This window comes from Garra rufa, chromosome 22, assembly GCF_049309525.1.
Source record: "Garra rufa chromosome 22, GarRuf1.0, whole genome shotgun sequence".
NCBI lineage: Eukaryota > Metazoa > Chordata > Actinopteri > Cypriniformes > Cyprinidae > Garra > Garra rufa.
In genome coordinates, this window is record NC_133382.1 from 40,852,329 (window position 1) to 40,871,627 (window position 19,299).

At 30.3% G+C, this 19,299-nt stretch overlaps 1 protein-coding gene across 1 annotated transcript in view; it reads left to right on the forward strand.

The window, feature by feature from the left end:
* Positions 1-19,299, forward strand: part of dlg5b.1 (discs, large homolog 5b (Drosophila), tandem duplicate 1) — a 48,589-nt gene that overhangs the window by 10,130 nt on the left and 19,160 nt on the right. Inside the window, 14 exon segments of the mRNA XM_073827977.1 lie at positions 2,042-2,195; positions 3,918-4,061; positions 7,245-7,428; positions 11,901-12,160; positions 12,250-12,562; positions 13,561-13,791; positions 13,874-14,058; positions 15,442-15,567; positions 15,652-15,784; positions 15,864-15,991; positions 17,079-17,254; positions 17,332-17,435; positions 18,683-18,775; positions 18,878-19,292. Coding sequence (XP_073684078.1) covers positions 2,042-2,195; positions 3,918-4,061; positions 7,245-7,428; positions 11,901-12,160; positions 12,250-12,562; positions 13,561-13,791; positions 13,874-14,058; positions 15,442-15,567; positions 15,652-15,784; positions 15,864-15,991; positions 17,079-17,254; positions 17,332-17,435; positions 18,683-18,775; positions 18,878-19,292 — 2,646 coding nt within the window.

A 19,299-nucleotide genomic window follows, 5' to 3' on the forward strand; every position in this document is an offset into this window, starting at 1 on the left:
GTGTCACATTAACCTTCAGAAATCATTTTAATATACTGATTTAGTATCAATTTTGAAAACAGTTATTTTTGTGTAACTTGTGATGCTTTTTTTCAGTATTCTTTGATGACTAAAAGGTTAAAAAGAGCAGCGTTTATTTAAATTAGAAATATTTTCTAACAATATACACTACTGTTCAAAAGTTTGGGGTCAGTGCATTTTTATTCTTTCTTTTTTTTAAAGAAATTATTACTTTTATTCAGCAAAGGATGTGCTAAATTGATAAAAAGTGATAGCAAATACTTAAATTGTTAGAAAAGGTTTATATTTTGAATAAATGCTGTTCTTTTTAACTTTTTATTCATCAAAGAATCCTGAAAAAAGTATTGCAAGTTTCAAAAAAATATTTGGGAGCACAACTGTTTCCAACATTGATAATTCTAATAATAAATCAGCCTATAAGAATAAGATCATGTGACATTAAAGACCAGAGTAATGGCTGATGAAATTTCAGCTTTGCATCACAGAAATAAATTATATTTTAAAGTGTATTCAAATAAAAAAATGTACTTTTATATTGTAGTAACATTTTGCAATATTACAGTTTTTTTTCTGTATTTCTGTATTTTTTTTTAATCAAATAAATGCAGTCTTGATGAGCATAAGAAACATTACTTTTTTTTCTTTATTGTCTTACTGATCCCAAACCTTTGAACGGCAGTGTATATTATTATAAATATTATTATATAAGTGTTTTTGTTATAAATATTTATATACAGTGTTTTTACTTTTTTTTTTAACCCTAGATTTTTTTAAAGTTTTAAGTCTGCAGACATTAGAATTTGTATTAAAATTGGACAATAAAAAAAAAAAATCGTACGTACCTTTTTCTTGTTTTACCCTATTTTTATTAGCCTTGGATACTCGTATGGCTTCAAAATAAAGAACCAAACGATTTGTATTGTATTCGTTTTATATTTATATTTATTATATTTTTCTTATATCATAATATTGCTACTACTACTTATTATTAACGTATTAAACAATAATTAATATGTATATATTTATTTTTTTACATTTTATATATAAAATATATATATTTTTTATATTTTATATTATTTTCTAAATCAGGATTATATATTTACTTTTCGAAAGTTCAGATCAGTAAGATTTTAATAAAAAAAACATACTTTTATTCAGCAAGGACACATTAAATTGTTCAAAAACTGACAGTAAAGACATAATAGAAAAGATTTCTATTTTAAATAAATGCTGTTCTTTTGAAATTCTGTTCTTCTGTGAACCCGAAAAAAAGAAAACGCCTCATGGCTTCCACAAAAATATTGGGCAAATAACTGTTTTTAACGTTGATAATAATCAGAAATGTGTTTTAAGTAGCAAATCAGCATATTAGAATGATTTCTGTAGCATCGTGTGACACTGAAAACTGCGGTAATGATGCTGAAAATTCAGCTTTGATCGCAGAAATGAAGTACATTTTAACAGATATTCGCTTAGAAAACAGCTGTTTAAATTAAAAATAATTATTTCACAATTTTACTGGATTTTTAATCAAATAAATGCACCATTGTTGAGCATAAGAGACATCTTTCATAAACACAGTGGTGGTGTGTGATTTACAATGCTGCACATATTTTTGACATCCTACTGGTGTGAAACAGAAATCTGGGACTCACTGGGAAAAACACACAGAGCGAACTCAGACACCAGCTGAGAGACGCTTCTGTCCATTAGACGTCTAAAACGAGACAGACGGCTCAGTTGTTTTGTTCAGTGAGGGATATGGGACTGGTCGTCAGTGGCCCAGATAAAATCATTGTTTATTCATAACATCTGTATGAACAGCAGAGCTGAATCTCAAAGTGAAAGCAAAAGTTTATGAACCTGACATGTCTGGCCTACCATCTTCAGATCTGCATTTGAAAGCTCTGTGCAGCTACACCTGCCTACCATTTCCCTTTTCAGTAGTAAAGTACATACATTGTACAATGTGAATGTATTATTTGTAATTGATTTACTGACACATATCTGTCTATCCCAGCATCCTCGCCTCCTCCTGCTCACCTGGACAAGCATGTAATGAGTGAGAAACTGGAGACGGTGATCTTCCAGCTCAGACAGATGACGCGCGAACGTGACGACCTGCGCAAACGACTGGCCCTCTCCTCGCCCGGAACCACCTTTGATGACTGCAGGTACAGTAACACAGTCACTGTCACTGTGTTGTTTTAATATTTACATTTTACTTTATTTTTATTTCAGTTTTAGCAATTTTTGGGAATGTTTTTCCAACTAATATCTATATTATAATTTATTTTTATTTCGGTTTTAGTAATTTGAGTTCCTCAACCTAAACTAAGTTGAGGTTTTTCATCTAATATTTATTTCATTTTAATTTATTTCAGTTTGATTCCAACTGATTGAAACATTTTGTAAAAGTTTTAGGTTAGGGTTATTATTGAAAAAAAACTAAAATTCGACAGTTAACTAGCTTTACTAAAACTAAAAACTATATAAAGTTACTTAAAATAGAAAACATTTTGTAATAGTTTCAGTTAACAGCAAAAGCAGCATTTCATAATTACTGCAAAAATAATAATAATAAAAAAATATATGTATATAATAGACTATTATATATATAAAATTTCAGTTTTACTTGTAATATTTTAAGTTAAAATGTTTGATAAAATATTTATTTTATTTCATTTTTGTTTTAGTTTTAGCAATTTTTGTGAATGTTTTTCCAACTAATATATATATATATGTGTATGTATATGTGTGTATGTATATATATATAATTTTTTTTTTTCAGTTTTCATTTTAATTTGAGTAATTTTCTTTTGTGTTTTGACATTTTTATTAGTATTTTTAAGTCTATTTGTTGTTTTTTATTTCAGATTTGGTTATTTTTGCCTTGGCAATTAGCTGAAATAAAATTAGGTTTTTAATATTTTTAGTTTCAGTAAAAAAAATGTGTCTATTTTAAGTAACCTTTTTTTATGTTTTTTAGTTTTGGTTAACTAGTATTTTAGTTTTAGTCAATAATAAACCTGCTGTTAACTAAAACTATTATAAAATGTTTTCATTAATTAAAATAAAGCTGAAATTAATTAAAATAAAATATAAATATTAGATTTTAAAAACTTCAACTTAGTTTAGGTTGAAGTACTAAAATTACAAAAACTAAAACTAAAATAAAAATATAAATATTTGATAAATTTTAAATTTAATTTTTTTTTTTTTTTTTATAGAAATGTTGCTTTTGCTATTAACTAAAACTATTACAAAATGTTTTTATTAATTGAAATAAAACTGAAATTAATTTAAATAAAATATAATTATTAGATTAAAATACTTTAACTTAGTTTAGGTTGAAGTACTAAAATTACAAAAACTAAAACTTAAATAAAAATAAATTAAAATATAAGATGGAAAAACATTCCCAAAAATGCTAAAACTAAACCTGAAATAAAAATAGATAAATATAAATATTTGATAAATTTTTAACTTAATTTTTTTTTAGAAATTTTGCTTTTTCTGTTAACTAAAACTATTACAAAATGTGTAGAGATTGAAGAGGGTTTTTCTTTCTGACCTGGAGATTTCAGATCTTTCTTGTGGCCAGTTTCAATCCTACAAACACTATAACCCTGCAAGACAGTCCGTCTTTTCTTATCTGTATGCGAGCGTGAGATTGGACAGAGTGCTTTATGTGTATAAATAAAGTATGTTTACTTTCATTACTATTTCATAAGGCTTTTTACTGTTTTTGTGTCTCTTCACCTGAATGTTGACAGACCCTGAAAAAGACCCTGTGTTTTTGATCTCCTTGAATAGACCTGTATATAGCAAATTATAAATAATAACCAAATGACTTTGCACAATGTGAGACTTTGCATATATTTGTGTTTCTGTAGGCCGAGTGTGAAGCCGGGTCACGATTATGAGCGTCTGAAGCTCCAGTGCATGAAGGCCATGTCGGACCTGCAGTCTCTTCAGAACCAGCACACCAAAACCCTGAAGAGATGTGAGGAGGCCGTGAGAGATGCCGATTACTACCAGTGAGTGTTCTAACCGTATATATTCGATGGAAAAACGATCATAAAAATTGCTAAAACTGAAATAAAAATAAACTAAAATATAAATACTTTTTAACTTATAATTTAACTAATAATTTTAACTTACTTTCTTTTTTTTTTTTTTTTAGAAATGTTGCTTTTGCTGTTAACTAAGACCTTTACAAAATTTTTCATTAATTAAAAAAAACTGAAATAAATTAAAATTAAATATAAATATTAGATGGAAAAACATTCATAAAAAATTCTAAAACTGAAATAAAAATAAATTAAAATATAAATACTTGTATTTAAAAAAATATTGTAACTACTTTTTTAATGTTACTTTTACTGTTAACTAAGATGTTTTCATTAATTTAAATAAAACTGAAATAAATTAAAATAAAATATAAATATTAGACAAAAAACTTCAACTTAGTTTAGGTTGAAGAATTACTAAAATTACTAAAGCTAAAACTGAAATAAAAATAAAATAAAATATAAATATTAGATGGTAAAACGTTCATAAAAATTGCTAAAACAAAAAAATTAAATATTAGATGAAAAACTTAGTTTAGGTTGAAGTACTAAACTTACTAAAGCTAAAACTGAAATAAATTAAACATTATATTAGATGGAAATACATTCATAAAAATTGCTAAAACTGAAATAAAAATAAATTAAAATATAAATACTTGATGGAAAATGTAACCTTTTTTGTTGTTCTTTGAAATGTTACTTTTGCTGTTAACTAAAACCATTACAAAAAGTTTTCATTAATTTAAAAAAAAATTAAAATAAAATATAAATATTAGGCAAAACTTTAACTTAGTTTAGGTTGAAGAAGAACTAAAATTACTAAAGCTAAAACTGAATAAAAATATAAATATTAGATAGTAAAACATTCATAAAAATTGCTAAAACTGAAATAAAATAAAATAAAATATAAAAACTTGATGGAAATGTTTTTTTTTTTTAAATGTTGCTTTTACTGTTAACTAAACCAATGAAAAATGTTTTAATTATTTGAAATAAAACTGAAATAAATTAAAATAAAATGTAAATATTAGATGTTCATAAAAATGGCTAAAACTAAAATAAAAATAAATTAAAATATATATATTTGATGGAAAATTTTAACAAAATTTTTTTTTAGAAATGTTGCTTTTGCAACTAACTGTAATAAAATAAGTTAAGGATAATTTACTAAAATTACTAAAACTAAAACTGAATTAAAATTAAACTAAAGCTAAATGTAAAAGCACATAACAATTACTAAATGTAAAATAAAACTGTAAATATAAAAATATATTACATATGTAAATATAAAAATATTTTTCCACGTAGAGTTGATTATCCAGAACATTTATCATTTGAACTCTTTCTTTAAATCACTAAATACCAGACGCTGTGTGTTGCTGTAGAGGTGGGTAACAGTAGGGTTTGTATCTGTACTCTGATTGGCTGCCGTGAGTCAAGGTAACATCTGGTGGTGAAGCAAACACACAGCACAGATTAGACATCTCCATCTCCATCTTCATCTGAGATCACACAATGCTTTAGTTTAATTCTGTTTCCCCTCAGTATAATTTCAAATTACTGATATGTAGAATTGAATTGCCTTCTGTGAGCATTCACAAATGATGAAATGTGGAAATATGCTCATCCTCAGGCCGTCCAAGATGTAAATGAGTTTGTTTCTTCATCAGATTTGGAGAAATGTGTCAAATGTGGATCATCTGCAGTGAATGGGTGCCATCAGAATAAGAATCTAAACAGCTGATAAAAACATCACAATAATCCACACCACTGCAGTCCATCAGTTAACATCTTCAAAGACAAAAGCTGAAACTAATTCAGCAAGATGTTTTTAAATAAAATGTGATTCTATAATGCATAATAACGCTTCCTCCAGTGAAAAAGTGGTCTGATCTGAATCTGGAGAGAAATCTGCACAGATCAAGCTTCGTTTACAAGCCAAAACAGCTCTAAACAAATACACTAGCAGTCAAAAGTTTTGATTTGAGATTTTTAATGTTTTTTTTTTTATGTTTTATCTCTTCTGCTCACCAAGCCTGCATTTATTTGATCCGAAGTACAGCAAAAACAAAAAAGTTCTGAAATACTTTTACTATTTAAAATAACGTTTCTATTTGAATATATTTTAACATGTAATTTATTTCTGTGATCAAAGCTGAATTTTCAGCATCATTACTGCAGTCTTCAGTGTCACATGATCCTTCAGAACAGATTTGCTGTTCAGGATTTATTATTATTTTTATTAATATTATCAATATTTAAAACAATCGAGTACATTTTTTTTAGGATTCATTTATGTGAAATAATAAGCTTTTGTAGCATTATGCTTTATACCAAAAACTTGGAGTCAGTGTGTATATATACATTTTTTTTTTAATTTATTTATTTATTTGGGAGGAAAGAAATGATAGAAATTAATACTTTTATTTAGCAAGGATGCTTTAAATTGATCAAAGGTGATGATAAAGGCATTTATTATGCTGCAAAAGATTTCTATTTATCAAAGAAACCTGAAAAAATTCTACTCCGCTGTTCGCGACATAATACAATTTTTTTTTTTTTTTGAGCAGCAAATAAGCATATTAGAATGATTCTGAAGGATCATGTGACACTGAAGACTGGAGTAATGATGCTGAAAATTCATCTTTTTAAAATCACAGGATTAAATGACATTATAACAGAAATTCGCTTAGAAAACAGCTGTTTAAAATTAAAATAATATTTCAAAATTTTACTGTTTTTGCTGTACTTTGGATCAAATAAATACAAGCATGGTTAGCAAAAGAGACTTCTTTAAAGAGCATTAAAATCTTTTGGCTGGTAGTGTATGTGCCTGAATTTTGATGTGAGAGACAACACTTTTTTTTACTGGAGGAAGCATTATTATCGATTACGGACTCGTATTTTAGTTAAAACCTCTTCAAGATGGATTTGTTTCAGCTTTTATCTTCTCAAGATGTTATCTGATGGACTAGAGAGGTGTTTGGACTCTCATTCTGACGGCACCCATTCACTGCAGAGCATCCAAGTTAATTTTCAGCAAATTTTCTTCTTTTCCATTGTCATCATTTTATCTGGCCTGTTTAACTGAGTTAATTTGTTGTTCAGTTCACTGATGCAGTAACTCATGCCACTCTCTCTGTCTCTCAGCACTCTTCACGGGCGTGTGGTTGGTGAACAGACTCAGCTGCGGGACGAGATGGAGGCCATGAAGCAGAACTACTCACAGCTCCTGCAACAGCACTCACAGCTGCAGCAGACCTGCGACGAACTGCGCCGTATTCATGACAATGACCAGCGCGAGGTGGCAGACATGCGCCTGCAGCAGCAACAGGTGAAAAAACCCACATGAATTACAGAATATCAGGCGTTTATCATAATATATTTAGGTGCACGAGAGCTTCAAAGGTTTCTGTGTTTTTGCAACGTTGAGTAATGTTTCACAGACATAACTCACAAATCCTTTCATAAAGTCTAGAGAGTGTAAATAAGAGATTGATTGTGTAGTGTAGGGAGCTTCGTTGAAATCATGAAATGGCCATTAGTAAGTAAACTACAGATGTTATGTTGTCTAATAGACGCACCAATTGTATTTTTTCTGACAGCGCTGCAGCAGCTCCTTAGCCAGGGTTCATAGTCCAAAGATGACAATCATTCACAAATCTGCTGATGTCAGCACAAAGTAGTACTGAGGTCTTCTTGTGGGTTTCCGCCAAAATAAGTCAACATTCGTAAATGTTAGTATTGCAATTTTACTGTTGTTCTGTAAAATAAAATAAAAATTATGCTAGCAATCATTTCAACAACTCTATTAATACATTTATTCTAACATTCTCCTTTGCTCAGCAAGGCTGCATTTATTTGTAGATTTAAAACAAATGCCTGATTCAAGAAGGGGGTCTTAAAAATGGCCAAAGAATATTATTTTACTTATTTCATTTATTTGATTTATTTTTATGTCTACTAGAATGTTAAAAATGTTCAATGTTAAGTAAATATTTTTGAATTTATTTATTTTTTATTTTTTAAAGCAAGACAAAACTGTAAAAAGCATTTTTGCCTATTTAATTTATGCAATGGTGAAAAAAATTGGCAAAATACATGGGAGAAAAGCCTTCTGCTTCGGCCAAGAATTTCTGATGGCTATTAATGATTTTTAAGAGAGTTTGTAAATGAGATATTGATTTAATACAACAGTTAAATAATCAAGAATTTAATATTAGGTGACTTACATTATCTAACTATAACACTATTGCCTAATTTTACTGTATTTCTTTGTCAAAAATAGTCTGAAACAAGTCACAACTGAGCCGCTGCGCATCTCTATTTAAACACCTCTGTGGTTCATTTATGAATAAACTTGCGTTTTGACAGTCACTTGCTTTATTTCAAAATAAATCAGCCGTTTGAATGAATCAAATGAATGAATGATTCAGTAATTAACCACCACCACCGCAGTTTAAGTTTCACTTTTAAAGTATCTTTCCTGTTGTTTAAATCATTTAATATTTCTATCCTCAAAATGTTATATTTAAAACATTAATTTCAACATGAATTTATGAATTTGATTGCACTCATGCCACCTTTAAGCCTCATTAAACGTCTGAAAAAAGCCACTTTTGTGTTCTTCTGTGCCACCTCTGTAGTACAAATTAATTTGAACATAAAAGATGACAATTTTAATTTCCCTGTAAATCACTTTACGGAGTCAAATATCACCTCATAATGGGAAGGCTAATTATTAAATAGAATTTTTGATTATTGTTTAGAAGATGCTCCTAAAATTGAGTGCTCCTAAATTTTTTAAGTTAGAAGCACAAGTGCTCCTAAAAAGAAAAGTAAGCATAGAGCCCTGAAAATGTGAAACATAGCTCAAGGGGCACTTTCATCTTATAAATATAAATTAAAGCTATTATTCTTAAAAATATTAATAAATACTAGGTTGCAGTCGGGTTACAGTCCATGATGTTAGTAAGCACAATACCAGACGCCCTGTTCATGCTTGTGCTGTCACTGCACGTTTATGACTCTGTCTGTCTGTGTCTGTCAGCCATATTTCTGTCTGTTCGGAGAAGGAAAAGCTCTTTATCTATTAATAATGCTGAGGAACATAGCAGATGAGAAGTTGGTGGGTGAGGTAAGGTCTTTGTGCTTATGAAATCACACAAGAGACTTCAGCAGGGAGAAGATAGTGAGAAGAGGGGATCGAGAAACAATCCAAGATCCTTGAACTCATATGAACACCAATGCACAGAAATGTCAAAGGGCTTCTTTAGCCTATGGAAGCCAATTTCCAAGCCCAGTCACCGAATAGAAAAAGGTCATTGCAACTTTTTTGACTTTTTTTTTTTCCTCAGAATTGTATAATACAAACTTGCAATTCAGACTTTTTTTCTCAGAATTGTGAGACAATTAAAGGGATAGTTCACCCAAAAATGAAAATTTGATGTTTATCTGCTTACCCCCAATGCATCCAAGATGTAGGTTACTTTGTTTCTTCAGAAAAACACAAACGAATATTTTTAACGAAAACCGGTGCAGTCTGCCAGCCTTATCATGGAAGTGGATGGGCACCAGACCTTTAAAAGTAAACAAAAATATGCACAGACAAATCCAAATTACACCCTATGGCTTGTGATGATACATTGATGTCCTAAGACACGAAACGATCGGTTTTTGTGAGAAACTGAACAGTATTTATATCATTTTTTACCTTAGATACACAGCCACGTCCATCTGTCATGTGCATCAGTCACGTCACATTAGCACGCGCTCTGGCGTAGAATACGCAAACGTCGTAAGGGGAAATCAGTGAAAAGTCCCGGATGAGTTTGCGCAAACTAACGTAATCTTTTAGCTTTAAATCGGTTTAAACAATCAGGATACGCGCGAGTAATTACCATTTTGAATAGCCGCTATACACATACAATCTCTGTGCACTGTGTAAACAATGAGTGTCGTATACATGCGACAGATCGCTTCCGGCGTTTGCGTATTCTACGCCAGAGCGCGTGCTCATTTGACGTGACTGATGCCAAACTCGTGCACATGACAGATGGACGTGGCTGTGTATCAAAGGTAAAAAATGATATAAATAATGTTCAGTTTCTCACAAAAACCGATCGTTTCGTGGCTTAAGACATCAATGTATCGTCACGAGCCGCGGGGTGTAATTTGGATTTGTCTGTGCATGTTTTTGTTTACTTTTAAAGGTCTGGTGCCCATCCAGGTCAATGATAAGGCTGGCAGACTGCACCGGTTTTCGTTAAAAATCTTCGTTTGTGTTTTTATGAGGAAACAAAGTAACCTACATCTTGGATGCATTGGGGGTAAGCAGATAAACATCAAATTTTCATTTTTGGGTGAACTATCCCTTTAACTCTTTTGTTTTTATTCAGTGGTGAAAACAGGCTTCCATATTAGTCAAATTACTTTTAGACACAAAAAAATGTATTGCAAGTTATGGAACCCAATGTTATTTATATTCCATGTTTATTAGTGTTAACTAAAACTTTAAAAACATTTTTGTTAATTGACATTAATGTGGAACAATTTAACTACAACTGAACTAAAAGTAAAACAACTTAAAAAAAGGACGAAAAAGAAAACCTGAATAGTAATGTTTGTAACAAAATAGTAACAAAATCACTAATTTATAATGAGAACTGAAAATCTAAATGCTAATTCAAAATATATTTATATAGATAATACCAAACTTAAATTATAAAACATTTTTGCTAATTGACAAAGCTGACATGCAACAGAAAATAGATGAAAAACTTAAATAAAAAAATAAGTTGAATCACTAAAATTATTTAAAATATGGAAATACCTATTTAATAAAAATGAATAAAACTTAAATGGTAATATTTAAAAAAAAAAGATAAAACTGTTTTAAATAAAAAAAACTAAGTAATTAATATAACCTAATGAAATTATAATAAATTTAAATGAAATAAGTATAAATGTAAATATTGAATACATATTTAAATAAATATGTAAATATTATATCATTTTTAAATGCACCTAATACATTTAAGTTTAAATACTAAATTTACTTAAAGGAAATAACTAATACTGAAATAAAATAATATCTTAAAATATTAATAAAAGATATCAAAATATTAATACAAACTATAATAGTATATAAATAATACAAAAATAATATCAGCTATATTCTTGATCTTTCATTGAAATATAATTTTATATCTAATCTTTAAAACCTCTGAAATGGTCAAATAATATTACCAGTGGAATCATTTTTAGTTTCATAATCCAATCAAATTATGACATATCATATCCTTGTGAATAATCTTTATATGTGACCCTAGACCACAAAACCAGCCATTAGGATACATTTTTTGAAAATGAGATTCATACATCATCTGAAAGCTGAATAAATAAGCATTGATGTATGGTTTGTTAGGACACAACAGTATTTGGCTGAGAAAATTGGGTGCAAAAAATAAATACTGAGAAATTGCCTTTAAAATTGTCCAAACGAAGTTCTTAGCAATGCATATTACTAATCAAAAATTACATTTTGATATATATTTACAAGAGGAAATGTACAAAGTATCTTAATGCAACATGATCTTTACTTAATATCCTAATGATTTTTGGCATAAAAGAAAATCTATAATTTTGACCCATACAATGTATTGTTGGCTATTGATACAGATGTGACTCAGTGGCGCCATCAGCTGGTTTAATATTGTTTTTTCTCAGTCAACCTTTAGTCAACCCAATAATATAGTTGTGGATTCAGTTTCTCCTGAGCTGAAGGTGTTTTTTCTCTCGCTGTAGGTCATGAGGGAGAACGGCTCCTCCGACCTGCTGAATAAACTTTACGACACGGCCTTAAACAAGCTGGAGGGGATGAAGAAAGAGTACGACACGCTGAGGAAACGCTACAACGAGAAAACAGCGAGTCACAACGCTGATCTGAGCCGCCTGGAGCAGATGGAGGAGGAGAACCGGCGTTTGCAGAAACAGCAGGACGTCCTGCTAAAGCAGAGAGACTCTGCGCTGCATTTCCAGCAGCAGTACAGCGGCTCCGTCAGGAGGTACTCACATCGCTGCCTTCATAGCACTTCCCAAATCAGCCATTTCAGTGGTTTCGGTTCTTTTAGGATGACATCTTGGTCTCTTTCAGGTTTGAGAGTCTCCAGCAGGAGCTGAATAAGGTGTCTGCTCAGAACGAGGAGCTGCAGAGAGAGACTGATAGGCTCCAGATGGAGAACACGCGATATAAGACTCTGCAGCTGAAGGTGGTGAAAGATGGTGAGAAGCTGAAGGAGGAGAGAGACTCTGTGTTAAACGAATACAGGCTGATCATGAGCGAGAGAGATCAGGTCATCAAAGAGGTGGATAAACTCCAGACCGGACTGGAGGCCGCTGAAGCCAAACTCAAGAACACGTCCAGCGAGAGGAGGGTCGCCAGCGAGGAGATCGAGGCTCTCAGACAGGTCAAACGCACGCAAATACACAAGACAACATTAGGAATGAAACCAAATGTTAAACCGAATGTTTAACAAAAAATACACACACACACACACACACACACACACACACACACACACACACACACACACACACACACACACACACATATACATATACACATACACATACACATACATATACACATACATACATACACACACATACATACACACACATATATATATATATAATTCTAATTAATTTAATTAAATACTGCTTTAAGTGATTTAAAAAATATTCATCATTTTTGTTATTTTTTTAATAAAAACAATTACCTAATTTAATTAATGCATAGTTAAATATATAAACCTTAATTAAAAAAATGTGTGTGTATATAAGATATATATCTTAAAAACTAACATTAATGTAAATATCTAATACATAGTATTGCATGCTATTTATCTTTTTTGTAATGTTTTAAAGTAATTAACTAATTTAGAATATCTCAATATATTATTTAATCTTAATTAAATAATACATATTTAAATGTATATATTAATCTAAATCTAACTAATTTAAAATATCTCAATATTAATCTTAATAGTTAAATAATTTAATACATAGTTAAATATATAAATCTAAATCTATATAAAAGCAAACATAAAATATATATTTCTTTAAATACTTAATATTTATGTATTAAATAGTATAAAAATAAATAATAAATAAACTAAAAATATATTTAAATGATGCTATTGATCTTTTTGGTCATTTTTTATTAATATCTGAGATATTAATATTAATATCTCAATAGCTCATGACTGTGTTATTATGAGATTAAGTATTTTAATAAAACCAGTGTTATATAATATAATACAGGTTTGATTATTTAATCTCATAGTGACATAGTGAACCCTTAACCCTAAATAACCTCAAAAAAAAACCTAGCCTTCTCAGCCCTGCCTCTTTGTCATGCAGAATAATTACTGGTGGTTTGACAGTTGTTGTGTTATGTGTGCAGGAGCTGAACTCGGCTCTGCTGGATCGGGACCGGGCGATCCGGGAGAAAACGGAACTGCTGGAGAAGTACTGTCACGAGGTGCAGGACAAGGCTGAGACACAGAAGGAGCTGAGCCAGGCCTGTAAGGACATCGAGATGGTGCGAGAGGAACGCGACGTGGCCCGTAAAGAGCGAACGGAGGCCATTATCCAGAGAGACCAGCTCCTGAGAGAGTACTACCAGGCCAGACAGGTACACAGAATGACTTGGACTCAGATCTGAACTTAAATATGTTCATTAGGGGTCTTATTTAATCACATTTGTCTCCTTGCAGAAGCAGGACAGTGCGACGCTGGATATGGAGCGTGTCAGTAAGGAGCTGGAGGTTCTGAGGAAGCAGTGTGAGGCCGTTTCGGAGGAGCTCCAGGAGGCTGTGCAGGAGGCAGAAGTGGCCAAATGCCGCAGAGACTGGGCCTTCCAGGAGAGAGACAAGATCGTAGCGGAGAGAGAGAGCATACGGTGAATAAATGCAGTGACAACGTCCTCTTATACCTTAATTCTGATACATGGGTCAAAGACGAAAAAGGGTATTCATACATCAAAATAATCAAAGTTTAATACAACTTTAGTTTCTTTTTGTACATTAGAATGTGTCCTGCTTAATATTATATTTTCGAGCAAAAAATAAAGACTATCATACATTTTTACTCTGATTTACAAAAGACTCCCATTAAATACTCTACAAAAACAAGACAAAAAAAAAATGTTTATATACTAGAAACTCTTGTCAGGCATATTTGTAACATTAAAGTACTATTTAAAAATCACATTTCAGCCCCTAAATGACTAATTGATTGTAATTTTAAACCATTACCAGTCTCTATCCTTCAGACCACTAGGTTTTACCCCACAAAAAACATCAAAATAAAAAAAATCTCTTTTGTAAGTTTAATTTAATGCGATTGCAAACAACAAAAACAACTATTGTTCAGGAGAAAAAAAAAAAAAAAAAAAAAATAGATTATTATTATTATTATTATTATTATTATTATTATTATTATTATTATTATTATTATTTTTAAACAGCTTTACAATTGTAATATATTTTTTATTTATTTATTTTATATAATTTTATGAAGACAGAATCATTTTAAATATATATAAAATATATATATATATATATATATATATATATATATATATATATATATATAGTGTGTATACACACACACACACACACACAATGTACAGACTGCAGCTTTAAATAGCTAATTAAATATTAAAATATTAATGTAAATAACTAATGTAGTATTTTTTTGTAATGTTTCAAAATATTAACTAATTTAGAATATCTCGAATATTTTTTTATAACTAAATTAAATATTTAAATAACAGTTGAATAAATATATAAATCGAAATATATAATAATGTTATAAATATATATATAATATAAAATAATGAAAAATATTAACTTTTCTAAAATAATATATCTAAATAAAACAGTTAAATATATACATTGAAATATATAATAGTGTTTTATATATATATACATATATATATATATATATATATATATATATATATATGTATATATGTATGTTTATTTGGAAAATAAACACTCAAATCTATAGCGATCCACACCAACGATTTACAGATACAGATTTAACATTCACAAAGGTATGAATTGTGTTTTGCCTTACTCTTATTTTGTAAATATAAATTGCATTGTGGATTTGCAAACCATAACTTTGTGAATGTAAATAATCCTACACATTGAATTTTTGCAAATGTAAGTGCATTCATTTTGAGACTATTTTAGCTCCATAAAACAGGGCCAGTGCTGTTCATAAAGACCTATGAAACTATAAACAAGGCTATATATTAACTGTGTTTGTGTATCAGGACGTTGTGCGATAACCTACGTCGTGAGAGGGACCGAGCCGTGAGCGATCTCGCCGACGCTCTGAGAAACCTGGACGACCTGCGCAAACAGAAGAACGACGCAGTGCGAGAACTGAAGGAGCTCAAGTGAGTCTCAAAACACACACAATCAGGGACAGTTAATCAGTCTCAGAGCCTTAACGGGTGAATATTCCTACAATGTGTGTTTAGGGAATGCATGGAGGAGCAGCTAGAGAAGGAGGCGCGTTTTCGTCAGCTGATGGCCCACAATTCCCACGACTCGGCTATCGATACGGACTCACTGGAGTGGGAGACGGAAACGGTGGAGTTTGAGAGGAGTACGGTATGTAATCGAGTCAACAAAGCTGTGACCAACCTCCAAATGAGTTTCAACACCTCACCATCTCTGATCTGACGCACAGGACGACATGGATTTGAGCGCTTTGGGTTTTGATATCGCCGAGGGAGTGAGCGACCCGTATCTACCTGGGGATTATGGGATATTCGTGAGCAAGGTGGACAAAGGAAGTATTGCGGAAGGCAGGTTAAGGTAGGCGAACTGTTTTGGGTCTCCTGTGTTTAGTTTAGTTTCATTTGACACATAAAAAAGTAACAATACACTATTACATCTTTCTTGTCAAGGATAACACAAAAAAGTTTCATTAAGTTATTTCCATTGTGGTCCTTGCTTTAAAAGAGAGAATAAGAAAATCCTAATCAGTAATTACAATAAAATTACAAACCAGTGCTTATACAATTTAACACATCTTATCTTTACCCTTTTTCTGAAACCCTCACAATCTGTCAATACTTTGTATCCAAAGGCAGCATATTCCATTCTTTTGCACCTGAATATTTAAATGACCTTTGGCCATATAGTGTCTTAGATTTACATAAAATAATATTCGTAATACTCTGTCTGGTAAAATTACCATGTCTATGTGAAATTTTTTTTTTTTAAATATACCCTGTTATAAATAATTTTATGTACCATTCTCAAAAAATACATTAATAATAATAATAATAATAATTATTATTATTATTATTATTATTATTTGACTTGGTCAAATATTTTGAAATATAAATGATACAATTTAAACAAATCAATAAAAAGCATATTAGTATTGCAATGCTGTTGTGTTGTAAAATAAAAATTTAATAATATTAATAATAATTAATAATGTATTGTAAAATAAAAAAATAATAATATTAATAATAACAATAACAGTTACAATAATATTAGTTATTAAGGGAAAGCAATAATAATAATAATTATTATTATTATTATTAGTATTATATAAAATATTTTATTTAAATGATAAAACTTAAACAAATCAATAAAAATATTAGCAATATTGTTGTACTACAAAAAATAGTATTTAATAATAAAATATAATAAAATCATTATTATTTATTATTGAAATTAATAAATAATAATGATTTTATTATTAGTTAATTATTATTTATTATTGAAATTAAGAAGTAGTAAAACAGTCATGTGTGATTCTAACCAGTGTTTAATCTTAAATTAATAAATAATAATGATTTTATTATTATTTAATTATTATTTATTATTGAAATTAAGAAATAGTGAAACAGCCATGTGTGATTCTAACCAGCGTTTAATCTTATCACAGAGTGAATGATTGGTTGTTGAAGATAAATGATGTGGATCTGGCCAATAAGGACAGGAAGCAGGTTATAAAGGCGGTGTTCAGCGGCGGCGGAGTTATCAACATGGTGGTGCGCAGGAGGAAGTCTCTGGGAGGACGGATGGTCACTTCTGTTCATCTGACACTAGCGGGACATAAAGGTCAGATTGTGGATCTTTTAGAACCTCCAGTAGATTAACTCTTGTCAGATCATCTCTACAGTCTGTTTGTATTTCAGATTGTGGCGTTGGGTTGGAGAGCGGCGTGTTCGTGTCGTCTGTTTCTTCAGGCAGTCCCGCGGCCAGAGATGGTTCAGTGTGTCCCGGCGATCGGGTTCTCAATGTGAGTCTACTCGTGTGGTTTGTAGCTCATCAACACTTGTTCTTTAGGAATCTGTGATTGGCAGATATTGATGAGGTGAAAATTAGATACAAGATTTAATGCCTACACTCTCAAAGTGCTTGAGGAAAACTACTTTTTTTCTCTAAGCTTACTGTGAATATAGTTTTATCAATTGTTTTTGTTTTTTTCGGGACTTAAATATATTAATGTATTTTTTCTCATTTATATGACCCATGTGAATTGCGTAAATCTGGGGAAAACATATTTAAAAACATTATTCCAACCATCTTCCTAATTTTGTTATTAGAATTATGTGTAAAATAACAAAGTTTTGCCAAAATAAAGGCTCTATGATTTAACATTTGAAAGTACAGACATTAAGAAATAGTCTTATTGTAATTTTAATAATTGATTTGATTTGCTTTATTTATATAAGGTGAATAATAAATAATAATGATAATATTATATTTTACTAATGAATGTTTGTTTATTTTGTAGTACAACAACATTGCTAATATTTTTATTAATTTGTTTAAGTTTAATCATTTAAATAACAATATTTAAATAATAATGAATATTATTATGAATATTTTTTCTCAAAATAATAATAATAATAATTATTGTTAATATTAATATTATTAAATACCTTTCATTTTACAATACAACAACATTGCAATAGTAGTATGCCTTTTATTGATTTGTTTAATTTGTATAATTTAAATAACTATATTTTGTGTAAATTTAATAATAATAATGGTAGTAGTATTAGTAACAATAATAACAATAATAATTATATAATAGTAATATAATTTTAATAAATAATTATCAGTAAATAATTATTAATATTATTAAAAAAAATTATTTTACAATTCAACAGCATTGCAATATTAATATGCCTTTTATTAATTTATATAATTTAAATAATAATGTTATTTGTAATAAATAACTATTTTATATAAATTATATATATATATATATATGTATATATATATATTATTGTTATTAATAATATTATTGCTTCCCTCATAATAATAATTATTATTATTATTAAATACTTTACAATACAGCATTTCAATAGTAATATGCTTTTTATTGATTAATTTGTTTATATAATTTAAATAATAAATAATGTTACATAATGTAATAAATAATACAGGCAATACAGAATGAGATCTCTGAGGTAAATGAATATGCCACGCTGTATTTTGACCGTATTTATCTAAAGGTTGTTTAATTTTCCCTCATAGATAAATGGGATTTCACTGGATAATAAATCAGTGAGCGAATGTGAGAATCTCCTGCGGAGCTGCAGAGACTCCATTTCAATTTCCCTCCTGAAGGTGAGACATTATTAACCAGCTTATATTGTTGATTATTCAACTCCTTTTTATGATAGCAATTCACTCAGCTGACTTATTTCCATATGTTTTCCCATATCCCAGTTCTTTCCACAGAGTCTGTCAGGTCAGAGCATCGCCGAGAGCCAGCGCGACTGTGAACGAAACTCTAACGGGAAGTCAGCGGAACACCTGCGGCCCTGCAGGAAGCAGCCCACTCATAAAGACATGTACAGTCCCACGCGTGACGTGGAGAGCGAGCGCGGTCAGCGCGGGACGCTGTATCGCTCAGAGCCGTATCATGAGATCTGCTGCCCGCATCCCAACTCCAAACGACCCCTCACCTTTCACCCCGTGTCCCCAGGCGACTGCATCACCGTTGAAATGAGTCAGGAGAGACGGTGCGTCCCGCAGAAGCAAAGTGGCGGCACTTGGCCCAAAATGGTAGCGGTTGCAATGACAACAGCCGAAAGCATCCCACCGCTCTCCATTTTTAAGACCCCAAAGAAACGGAAGTCGATATTCGA